General features: G+C 39.2%; 1 protein-coding gene across 1 annotated transcript in view; it reads left to right on the plus strand.

The window, feature by feature from the left end:
• The window catches only part of LOC107476042 (endochitinase-like), a 19,831-nt gene extending 9,134 nt beyond the window's left edge, over positions 1–10,697 (plus strand). Inside the window, exons 2-3 of the mRNA XM_016095790.3 lie at positions 2,722–2,875; positions 10,328–10,697. Of these exons, the coding sequence (XP_015951276.1) occupies positions 2,722–2,875; positions 10,328–10,697 (524 nt within the window). The remainder of the gene's footprint in view (positions 1–2,721; positions 2,876–10,327) is intronic.
• Positions 10,698–12,721: the final 2,024 nt, after the last annotated feature.

The following is a 12,721-nucleotide window of genomic DNA, read 5'->3' on the forward strand; positions in this document are numbered from 1 at the left end:
CTCCCGGTTGTGGTCGCAGCTCTTCTCTGGCCCTTGCTCCACCGAGCTCTATTGTATGAACTTCTCTGTTCTTTCCTCTCAGATTTAGGCTTTCATTGTAGCATTTCCTTGCCAATTTTTGGTCTCCCCTTACCGTTGTTATCCCCGCTGAGGTCGGGAATTTCATGCAGAGGTGGGGAGTGGATACCACAGCTCCGAGCCGATTAAGGGTAGCTCTGCCGATTAAAGCATTATATGCTGACCCCACGTCAATGACTATGAAGTCTATGCTCAGAGTCTTTGATTTTTCCCCTTTTCCAAAAGTGGTGTGAAGGGGAAAAAATCCTAGTGGTTTTATTGGCGTGTCCCCTAATCCGTATAGGGTGTCGGGATAGGCTCTTAACTCTTTCTCATCTAACCCTAGCTTGTCGAAAGCAGGCTTGAAAAGAATGTCCGCCGAGCTTCCTTGGTCTACTAGGGTTCTGTGGAGATGGGCATTTACTAGGATCATAGTTATTACCACTGGATCGTCGTGTCCAGGGATTATTCCTTGCCCATCTTCTTTTGTGAATGAAATGGTAGGAAGGTCGGGTGACTCCTCCCCGACCTGGTAGACTCTTTTGAGATGTCTTTTGCGAGAGGATTTGGTAAGTCCCCCTCCCGCAAATCCTCCTGAGATCATATGGATATGCCTCTCTGGAGTCTGCGGTGGTGGGTCTCTTCTATCCATATCATCTCGCTTTCTCTTTTCATGACTGTCCGACCTTTCTATGAGATATCTATCAAGTCGACCTTCTCTAGCCAGCTTTTCTATCACATTCTTGAGGTCGTAGCAGTCGTTTGTGGAGTGACCATATATTTATGGTACTCACAGTAATCGCTGCGGCTTCCCCCTTTTTTATTTTTAATGGGTCTAGGGGGTGGCAGTCTCTCAGTGTTGCAAATCTCTCTGTATACATCTACTATGGAAACTTTCAGAGGAGTATAAGAGTGATATTTTCTTGGCCTTTCGAGACCAAGTTCTTCCTTTTTCTTGGTTTCCCTCTCCCTTTCTTTTGTTGAGGGAGGGGGCCCAGGTCGCCAACTCAGGTCTCTTAACTTGGCGTTTTCCTCCATATTGATGTACTTTTCAGCTCTTTCCTGTACATCACTTAGAGAAACGGGATATCTTTTAGATATGGACTGCGAGAAGGGACCTTCTCTAAGTCCATTGACTAATCCCATTATGACTGCCTCTGTGGGCAGGTCTTGAATCTCCAAACATGCTTTGTTGAACCTTTCCATATAGGCTCGTAAAGATTCTCCGACCTCCTGTTTTATTCCCAGGAGGCTCGGTGCATGTTTCACTTTGTCTTTCTGGATTGAGAACCTCATCAAAAACTTCCTTGAGAGGTCTTCAAAGCTAGTAACCGACCTCGGAGAGAGGCTATCGAACCACTTCATCGCTGCTTTCGATAGAGTGGTCGGGAAGGCTTTGCATCGCGTAGCGTCGGAAGCATCAGCTAGGTACATCCGACTTTTGAAGTTGCTCAGGTGATGCTTTGGATCCGTGGTTCCGTCGTAGAGCTCCATATCAGGGCTTTTGAAGTTCCTCAGAACTTTAGCCCTCATTATGTCTTCGCTAAAGGGATCCTCCCCACCTAAGGGTGGCTCTTCTTGTTCGTCACGGGAGTTGCGGCTTTTGAGGGAGGATTCCAACTTTAAGAGTTTTCTTTCTAACTCTTTTCATCGTTCCATCTCCTCTTTTAGGCTCTTTTCAGTTTCCTTTTGCCACTCTCGCTCCTGCTCTAACTGCTCCAGGCGGCTGTGGACTAGTCCCATGAGTTCGGTTACATGGAGTGGTCCTTCTTTTTCTGACTCGCGCCCTTCTGAGGAGTTTACCTTTGGGTTTTTTACTCCGGAGGTGCCTTCCCTGTGTTGGTTATCGATTTCCTGGTGGAGGGTGAAATCCACATCGTTATTGCCTGTGTCCAGATTCTCTTGTTCAGAATCTATCTCCACATGGCCTTCTTCGTGGGATCTGTCCGCCATCGATGGATGATCTCTCGGGTCCCCGGCAACGGCACCAATGTTACGGTGGGTAACAGGAGATTAATAGAATGGATGACGTTGGTTGGCCCAATTGTCTGCAGAGGGTGGCTTTCGAGTAGGTTCGCTCGCAGGAGCCTCCTTCCGACTTGTGTACGTGAGTGAATGGGGGGTGGTACCTGCAAAGACACTCCGATGCCTAAGTTAGCAAGGGTGTTAGCAGGTCTAGAGAGTATTGGGCTTAGAGATACCTGAGGGGTGTCAGTGTATTTATAATGGTGAGCCAATAACCACAGTTGGAGTAGTGCCATATCTTTAGGGTGTTAACCGTCCCATTATCTTAGGGAGGTTAAGATATGGCTTGATGAAGCGGTTTGAGAGATTTTAGGGGCGGTTACTCATTTGAATGAGTGTTTATCTGCCAGCTAATCTCGTGCCCGAATTCTTTAAGACGAATCGTAGTCAACACCGACTTCTTGACACCAGGTCGGTGCGTAGTAAGGCTCAATCCTCTGGACTAAGCCTTTCTTTTGGACCTGGGCTTTTATTATTGGGTCAGGGTATGAACAAATAGATACCTCGACTTTTATAGAAATAACACGATCTTGTTACCTTTTCTTGAAGCAAGAAGCAATATATGTATTTATTAATGGTTGATAGATGGTGGCACTAATATTCACACATACTAGCTTGTTTTGACATTTCTATATATAGGAGGGTGGCCAAGTGCACCTGATGGGCCATATGCATGGGGATATTGCTTTCTTAGCGAAGTTGGCGCCACAGCAGATTATTGTGTTGCCTCCGACGAGTGGCCTTGTTCTCCCGGTAAAAAATATTATGGAAGAGGACCAATCCAAATCTCTTAGTAAGTCATCAATTCAAATATAATTCCTATAGAATAAACACAGGGGTGGATCTCCAGTACTTCAGGTGAACAATGATACAATGCATTGTTTGCCTATCCCATTCACTCTTTATAACCATGAAAACGAGTGAGATTAAAGGGTCCGAGCAAAACTTAGCATTATAACATTGAGTCCTTTTTCCACTATGAGAAATTTCCATGGATCCTTTCCATGCCATTTTCTGATGAGCAGGATCCTCTTTTAGAGGCAAGCTCAGAGCATACTTTTATGGCACTGGATTGAGGAAGAAGGAAATAACACTAGCTAAGCTTTCAGAGAGAGAATGAGAATTTTAGAACATTTTGTAAGATAGGAAAAGTGGATATATTACAATGTTCATTCAAGTCCGATTACAACTGGGGATGAGCACCTCATTTTATAGAGGTCTCTGGATAGAACAGATATCTTACGAAATCTAAACAAACCTATCTTACAATGCCAACTGGAGGATAAGGATAAGCCTTATCTCCTAACTTTTCTGAGACATGTGACAACTTTTCTGAGACATGTGACGAAAGTCACTTTATTCTAGCACACTTAATAATTATACATAGTGGGGCCATTGCTTTAATAAAGGGACGGTTTGAAATAGTCTTCTGGAAGGGTCCCATCTCCATCTGAGAATGATGAATCAGAAGCTGGATTGGTAGTCCCTAGGTAGAGAAATGGGTCTTCAGTGTTTCCTTCATCTTGCAGATATGGGTCATATGGGTCTGATTTTGGGCCTTCATCATCATCAGCTATTCCTGCATCAACTCTGGTTGGGCTTGGTGGTAAAGTATACACCCTTCCACCTAGATCTTCAGAATTCAGATCTTCTTCAGAATTTTTGTTTGGGACATGTGTAGACGTGCTGGGTTGGTCTCTTGGTGCATAAAAAGAGTACTGTCCAAATTGATTGATTATTCCTGAAGTTATGAATCTGGACTGAAACTCCTGGAGGGTTATTGGTGGGACCTCTGATTGAAACGGGAGTCCCTCAATTACATCTCTCTCTCCAAATAGTCCAGGCTGCCAAAGTTTGCAAAGGTATTTAGCCAAGGCATTTAGGACTGTCTTTTCATCTGTAGGCCATATGGTAGAATACCCAACAATATCAACTTTGTTCATGGTATGTGCATTCACAGTATGTGCTTTACATTCTGTGAAATAATCTCTCTGAAGGGTGACAAAGCAACAGAATTTCCGCTTTGTCCTGGAGGGTTTATCCCATAATTGGTGTTGCTCAATCATGTTATATAACATTCCTCTCCATGCCTCAAGTGGCGCATACATAGCGAATAACCGGACTAGATGAGACTGGGCTTCAGTGCGGTTACACAGGATGTGATATACAGGGAAGAGTGGTATGATGATAGCACATGGATAAAGAGAAGACAGAGCCCAGATATACCACATCATTTCTTCTGGTATAGGTCCTTGGATAATTGGTATGGTGCAAGAAGGGGTATCCATGTCGAAGTACTTTGGATTTGGACAGATTTGGGTTATAATAAGGAGCTGGTGTAGCCAGTAAAACAAAGTTTGCCTGGCTAGACAGGCTATCTGAAATCCTGTCTGGGGTTTTGCTTTGAAGGGAAAAGGACCAATTTTTCTTCTGTATGGGTTATTGTGTAGTGGACAATCAGGGAATAGAATGGTGTATGAAGGATTGTGGGTACTCATGGTGCAAATGTAATGGATTGGCTTGGGAGGTGGTTCTATTGGCTTGGGAGGTGGTTCTTTGGTTGGCCTGGAAAGGAAATCAGCAAGTGTGTTTTGGTGGCCTTTTATATGTCTCACCTCAAATTTATAGCGGGAGAACCAATCTTTCCATCGCAAGAGTTGAGAGTCTGGCAAGATTTTTTTCTTGATCTCCAGCATTGATGGGAAAGAGGTGTTATCCATTTCCACAGTAAAATGATAAGAACTGAGGTGGAAATTGAATTTTTCTATCCCTCTTTTGACAGCAATAATCTCTTTGTAAGTGGCATGGTAATGTTTTTCAGATTCTTTGAACTTCCCGCTAGCATGTGCACAATAGTGTCTAGTCCCATCAATTTCTTCAAGCAGCACAGCTCCCCAGAATTCATCACTAGCATCTGTCTGCAATATTCTTTTTTCTGTGCTGGGAATCTTTAAAGGAGGGGGGTCCTGTGCTATCTTCTTCAGGGTTTTGACAGCTGTGGTTTGTTCTGGTCCCCAAGGTGGGGGCTTCTTTTGCAAGAGTTTTGACAGCTGGCTGGTATGTTTAGTCACATCTAGGATAAAGTCTCTGATGTAGTTGATGATTCCCAAGAATTGTTGGACTTGTTTGACTGTCATGTTCTCATCAGGGAAGTTGATTAGCCTTTTGGCAATGTGTTCCCCTGGTTGAAAAAACCCATCTTCAAAAATCATTCCAAGAAATTCAATTCTTTTCTTGGCAATAGAGCTCTTTTTTGCTGATAGCATGATTCCCCGATCTTTGATGATTTGAGTGAATTGGGCCAGAAGTGCCTTGTGGGCTTCATTGTCTTTTGAGAACAGTAATATATCACCAATATAAATAAGTGTGGAGTGTAATATGGGCTCAAAGATTTTTGTCATGGCTTTTTGGAAAAGAGACGGGGCTACTTTGAGTCCAAATGGCATTACTGTCCATTGATATTGGGCTTCAGGGATACAGAATGCTGTCTTGTATCTATCTTCAGGGTGGAGCCCAATTTGCCAAAAACCCGCTTTTAGATCGAACTTGCTGAATATTTTTGCTCCACTTAACCTTTGTGTAGTAACTGAGATTTTTGGTAAGGGAAACTTGTCATCTTGTAAGAAGACATTAAGTGGCTTATAATCAATAACAAGCCTCTTCTTCCCCCTGTTCTGCTCAGCCCTTTTTTTCAATATAGAATGCTTGACATGCCCAATTGGATTTGGTTGGTTCAATGAGTCCTTGGACAAGGAGAGCTGCACATTCAGCTCTTGCCAGTTTTAGATCTTCAGGGTTCATTCCTGAATGCGTGGCTTTTGTTGGATTGATGTCTTCATTCTTCTTGAAAGGGAGACGGACATAGAATTCTGGATTTTTCCACAAAGGTGCAGGGTGGTTGAATTGGTCATGACTGTCGCAGCAAGCACTGATGAGTAGTTGCTGGATCTCCCTGTATTCTTCTGGAGCTTCTTGAATTTCAAGAATGCTTTGCATCCCTAAAAAAAGGCAAAAACTGCCCTTTATAAGTTAAGCCGGTGGGTTTGATATGCATTCCATGGGTTCTGAAGAATGCATCAAATCCAAAAAAACATCTTTGTCTGGGAGGTAGCTTCCCAATACTCTGAGCCAAGTGATCTGGCCTGCAAATATCTCCAATCCAATGGGCTGTTTAGAGATAAGATTGATGGTGAAGATTTCACTGTTGGCTGCTGTGAATGTCTTCGAAATAGGTGCCCACATTTCCTTTGGCAAAACATGTGGCCTTAAGACAGTGGCGCAAGATCCAGTATCTAGCAATGCAACAGCCTTTGTGGGTTTGTCATAGATGGATGTCTTGACTTTTAGATCAAAATGGGGACGAGGAGTGCCATCAATCTGCTTCATTCCTAAGGATCCAAGATATCCAAGTTCTTCTTCTGGGAAATTTGATCCTTTAGGAATCTTTGTAGTAATGGAGGCCATGGGTGGTGCTAAGGAGGATATAGAAAAGATTGACCTTTTTGGTGGAAAGTCTTCTTCTGAATCAGAGTCTTGGAAAACATATTCAGTTTCCCCGTCTTTAACTTCTTGTTCTTCAAGTACTGATTCAAGGTCTTCTCCATCTTCAATGGAAGCTGCATCCATTAAGGATTGAAGCATCTTTATCTCCTTTTTTGTCTTGTGGGGACATGACTTAGCAAAATGTCCTTGCTTTCCACAGATGAAACATCTGTTTGACTTAGTCTGAGGTTTTCTTCTCTTGAAATAACGGTACTTTTGCTTCCTCCTTCCCCTTCTAAAAGTCCTTTGGTGGAATGCCTTGGTAGGCGATCGCCAATGGGTCTTTTTCTTGGTCTTACATTCACATGTGCTTGGCTCCTTGCATTTGATCTTCAAATAGGATTTGCTGCATGCTCCTTTGAGTTTGCTCGAATTCTTGCTGAGCTGTTTGAACATTTGCTGCTGTTCGCACAATTTGTCAAGAGCGGCTAGAGCCAATTGGTATATTTCTCCAATGGTAGTGGTAGCCACTTCTTTGCGAAGAGCCATCATCATTCGGTGTAGCTCTGGCTGGAGTTCATCTGGCAAGGATGCGATAAAGACTTGTTTAAGTGGCGGATTATTATTTCCTCCAAGAGGATAATATTTAGCAACCATTTTCTTGTAGTGTTTCTCCAAGTCCTTTCTGTTGAGTGAACAACATTTCATTTCAAAGTATTCTTGAGAATTCCTCTTCTGAATGATTGTGATGTCTCCCAAGAATTCTTGGTGTATTATTCCTAGGAACTGTGAAGAGGTACCATTGATGAGTTGGAGTCTTTCATACTCAGACAGGTTATTCACCCATTCTCGGAGGTTGCCAGTCATCCGATTTATGAAGTCTGCAAGGACTTGGCTGCTTGTAAGGTTTGGATTGGCCATGGTGGTTTCAATCCAAGCACTGAATTCATTTAACCTTTCTCTGTACCTTGCTGGTTGAATATCATCAAAGGTGAACCATTTGTTAGAAGTTTTAACCTCAAAGGATCCTGTCTGTGTACGGCTAGATGAAGCTGTTGGTTCATCTCTTTCAGAAGTTATTCCCTCCTCTTCTTCTTCTTCTACAGGATTAACCATGGCTATTGCTGAAAGATCTGCTTTGTAGTCTTCTTCAGACCAATCATCTGTCTCTTCACTGGTTTCAGTAGTCTCCTCTTCAGATTCTTCATTAATTTCTGTGCTATGTGCTTGATTGTCCAAAGAGATCATATTAATTGATCGTCCTGGAGCAGGCGATCCTTCTTTGATGCCCTTATCTTTTGTAGGAACATTTTCTTCTCGGAAAAAATTTCCTGGCTTCCAAGGAGGATGAGGCTTGGGTTGATGAGAGGATTGAGACTGTGATGAATAACTTCGTCCTTGGGGAGAGATGGATTTTTTAGTGTTTGCTTGTCTGGCTAAATGATAAGTGGATTTGAAAATGGAGTCATAATCTGGAGTTTCTGGTGGTGAATATGTTGGGGGAAACAAAACAGGTGAATATGAAGGATATGGTTTAGGATACATGGATAAAGGGTCTATAGCCAGTGCTTGAGGTACAATTGCTTTACTTTTGTCCATCTCAATTTGGCGAAGTTGAGCTTTGACTTGCTCTAGCTCTCTATTTTTCTTATGGAATTCTGGACCAAAGTACCTACTGCCAATATAGGTCTTGAGTTCTTGGTCAAGTTGAAAAGCTTGCCTAGATAGCCGATCTTTGAGATCAGCAACCTGTTCTGCCATGGAGCTTATTTGTGCTGAAAGATCTTCAGTTTTTTCCACAAGAGTGCCGAGGGTGTGATCAATTCGGAGTAAGACCTTATTTTGGCTGACTGCATTGTCTGTATGCCAGTTAAGTACTTCCTCTTGAGGGGTTGTTGCCTGATGCCCATGTGGAGTAATTCCTTGAGGAATCACATAAGGTCTTCTGGTGATTTTCTTTTCATCAGTCTGGGTCACTAAAGGTGGGAATTCCTCTTCATAGGGCCTGAGAGTGGCAATGCATGGGACATTATTGACTGATTGATAGAGATGATCCATAGAACCTTTTCTGGATAATCTTGTCTTTTTCAGCATTGGCTTCCTTTTGGTCATTGGGGCTGTTTCAGCGTCATCAGGAGGCTCAGGTCTTTTGAAGGAGCAGGGTGATGGAAATGACTTCTTCTTCTTTTTCTTGTTCCTCCGTCTTTTCTCATATTCTTCCTCATCAGTGTCACTCCATTGGTTAACACAATCACAATCAGAATCGCACATAGAGGGATCAACATCCCATATAAAGTGACCATTTATATGAGAAACATAAACAGGTTTTCCGTTCTCATAAAAATGCACTGGTGGATCATGTTGGTTGTGAGTTGTTTGCACCTGAACAGGAGAGATCATGTTAATTCTTCTGAAAGATGATCCTCGTAGAGAGGTTTGCTTGGTTATTCTGGGTCTCTGAAAGACAGTGGTTACCGTCCCATCACTGTTGTGAGTAATAGTTGGTGGTGTTGTAGTGTGAACATCAACCTGTTCTTTCGGGAAAGCTCTCTCATAATCAGTAATCCATTCCAATGGAATGATAGAAGAAAGTTCATCAGTGGTAATTATTCTTGGAGTGTTTATGATTGCTGGTCCTCTTGCATTATCTGTGAACATGAATAATGCTTCTCCTGTAGTATTTGGGAGATTGAGATCAAGAGCATGATCTTGAACTCTATAGAGAACTTGATGATGCAGGGTGGCTTGTTCAGCATTTGAGTCTTGAATTACTCCAACCAGCTGTATCTGGATCTTTAGTCTTTGACATATCATGGGATCTGAGAGTCTCAGCTTCTTAGGAAAACAAGAAAAACATTTTTTTGGGTCCATATTTAACACAAGTTTGTAATGAAGAAGTTACCATTATGTTTTAATTGTGTACATTAGCCAATCAAACTTATTTGATTTAAACCAACTTGGATTGGTCGAGTGGCGGATCTTCTCCCATGAAGAGTGAGAATTAGCCTAACTGCTCCTAGATGTAAATGAGTGTAGCCCTGGTTCAAGTAACTTTGGATAAGTTCTGGAGGAATCTCCAAAGTTATGTACTGTTCGGCAGTAGTGGCTTTTAGACCACACTGTTGCAGGTGGGAAGACTGGATGACTTCTTTAGGAGGAGGAGAAGGGTTTTTGTGGATTAGATGGCGGATGGAGGTGAGAGTTGATTTCTTTTGCCTTTGGTAGAAAGAATATGAACTTATGAGAGGATATTCAGTGGCCGGGGTTCGGGAGTCTTCTGGAACATGAGTAAATTGATCACTAAATCAATTTAGTTTAAAATAAAATCTATTTTATCATGAATCGGTCAAAAATTAAAAAAAAAATTGGTAAAAAAATCGATTAATAGATCAATTGAACCAGTATAATTTTTTAATAATTAATTAATTTAAAATAATAAATAACAAAAAAATTAATTTTTAAATTACGCATTTTAATATATAATTTTATTATATCTGACTCAATTTTAGTTGAATTTTATTTAAATTTTTGAATGATTAAACTTTTGAATTATTAAATTAAATTTTTTTAATTCTATCAATTTGGTTTGTAGGACCTTTTAATATGAAACAAGCTAAATTTTTTTATATAATTAAGAAGGTTAAAGTAAATATTTGATAGAGAAATTAAAGAAAAGAGTATTTTTCTCAACTCCTCAAAATTTTAGGGTTTGACTTTTTTATGTAGCATGAATTGATTGAATAATGTTGATATTTTCTTACAGCAATTACAACTATGGTCCAGCGGGTAAAGCTATAGGAGTTGATCTTCTTAACAATCCTGATCTTGTAGCCACAAATCCAACCGTGTCATTCCAAACAGCATTATGGTTTTGGATGACACCGCAAGGGAGTAAACCATCCTGTCATGATGTCATCACCGGAAAATGGACGCCGTCTGATGCTGACAAGTCGGCCGGCCGAGTTTCCCGTTTTGGTGTGATCACTAACATAATCAATGGTGGAATTGAATGCGGACACGGGTCGGATTCTCGGGTCCAAGATCGGATCGGTTTCTATCAAAGGTATTGTCAGATGTTGGGAGTGAGCCCTGGAGACAACTTGGATTGTGGCAACCAACGGTCATTTGCTTAGGCAAATTGCAATAGGCTAAGGGATGTTATAAAATAGGTAGAAGTTCAGCTGATGCAGTCAACTTTATGTAAAGTTGAAAATTAAGAGTCGTTAGATGAAAATTTAATTAAATTAGTTAAATTATTTAATCGTTCTCGGCTATCAACTTTAGAAGTTGACTGTATTTGAATTTTCACCTAGAAAATAAAAGAATTATTATAGTAATCCTAATAAGTGTAAGAACAAACTAAGTTTCTTGCTAAAGAAGAAATATACCTTATGGTTATAATAATATAATTTTTCTTTTTTTTTTCTTCTTAGTTTTTTCCCATCTTTTTAATTTGAATATGGACGGAAAATGAGATGTTAGACTCGCATATAGGGAGGAGAGGTGCTTCACCTCATTGTGGGATCAGAAGAACTAGAACACGGACCCTGCGAGTTGTGTTTTTGAAAACGGATGGTCCGAATTGTGTGTTGCTCAACAAATTTAGCCAAAACAAGCAAAACGGAGGATCTGAGTTACGTGTTTCAGATATTAAATTCCATCAGCTGCAAATCGGACCATGCGATTTGAAAAGAAAAATTTTATTTTTAAAGAACTCGCATGATCCTAGTTATTCTACTTTTAACTCAGAAAAATCTGTCCCACATAACTCCACATTTAAAAATAACACACCCAAACCTTTTCATATCTATAAAATTGAGCCTTTTTTTTCCCACCTCCAGCCCCATTTACCACTAAATTAATTAGTGGAAACAATTTTGTGCTAATAACCTAGTCAAGTCAACTGTGATAAATATCTCATATATAATAAAATATGGAAAACAAAGAAAAAGAATTATCCAAAGTAGATGGTGCATTTACTTTGAAAGCAATTGGTCATTCATCAGTGTCAGTGGTCCGGAATTATTGCAAGTCCATATTGAAGTTTTTTAAAAAGATATATTTAATTATTACCCAAAAAAAAAATACAAAACTTACCTTTCGATGGATATATTTAATTATTAGTAAAAATTGATCAAGCCTATTTAAATTTGATCCTAATTAGTCACCCAAAAAAAAAAATTGACCGCAATTTATGTGTGTGTGTTTTTTTTCTCGTCTCTAATTCTAAATATATGTTATTTGGTTTTAGTATATTTTTATCTAGTAAATTTTATGGTGATAATTGTTATAGTGAATATAGTGACTATGAAAACATTGCAGTTAAAATTAAGGTACACTTTTTTATTATTTAGAAATACTTTTTAATTTAATCACATTTTTTTTTATTTTTAAAAAATAATGTTGTCAAATAGTAAAAAAAAAAATCCAATTTTAGCTACAATGTTTAAATATTGTAAAAGTTTCATATTTACTATAATTATCTTAATGATAGCTATCATATAATTCAGCTTTGTATAAATGTCTTATTACAACCAATTATCTACTTAATATATTAAAACTGGGTTTTCTTCCAACTACTAAAGGTGACGTGTCGATCTCTTATGCCTCCATTTTCCCTCCAAAACGAATAAAATTTTTTTCTATTTTAAATTATTTTATTGTAATTATATTGTAATTAATACTAAATGAATAATATATAATTATACTAATTTAGCAACATATCTTCACTATAATTATATAAAATCAATATTTAATGCACTATTAAACTACTTATCAATTATCAATTAAAAATATTGTTTTACTAAAGTCTATATATAATGTTTTTCTGTGGTATATGAATCTAAATTTGAGAGTCAATTCATAATTTTATATTTAGTGTTTTTTTTTTACTACTTCATAGAATAAGAATGTATTCTTCGTTTTTTATTGAAGTTGATCCTTTTAAGTACAATTTATAATTTTTTATAATATCATATACTCATTCTATTATATTATTCTTTTGATAATTTTTTATTTGTTGTTACTCTAAGTTATTCTTATCGTCTAATGTTCCAGTTCGATTTTTTTTGCCACAATCATTTACAATGCATCACATCCATGAAATACCTCATCGAGTTGTCTTCACTTATTCGGGTTCCAACTACATGGATGTAAG

The sequence above is a fragment of the Arachis duranensis genome, unplaced genomic scaffold (assembly GCF_000817695.3).
Source record: "Arachis duranensis cultivar V14167 unplaced genomic scaffold, aradu.V14167.gnm2.J7QH unplaced_Scaffold_165934, whole genome shotgun sequence".
NCBI classification, from domain to species: Eukaryota; Viridiplantae; Streptophyta; class Magnoliopsida; order Fabales; family Fabaceae; genus Arachis; species Arachis duranensis.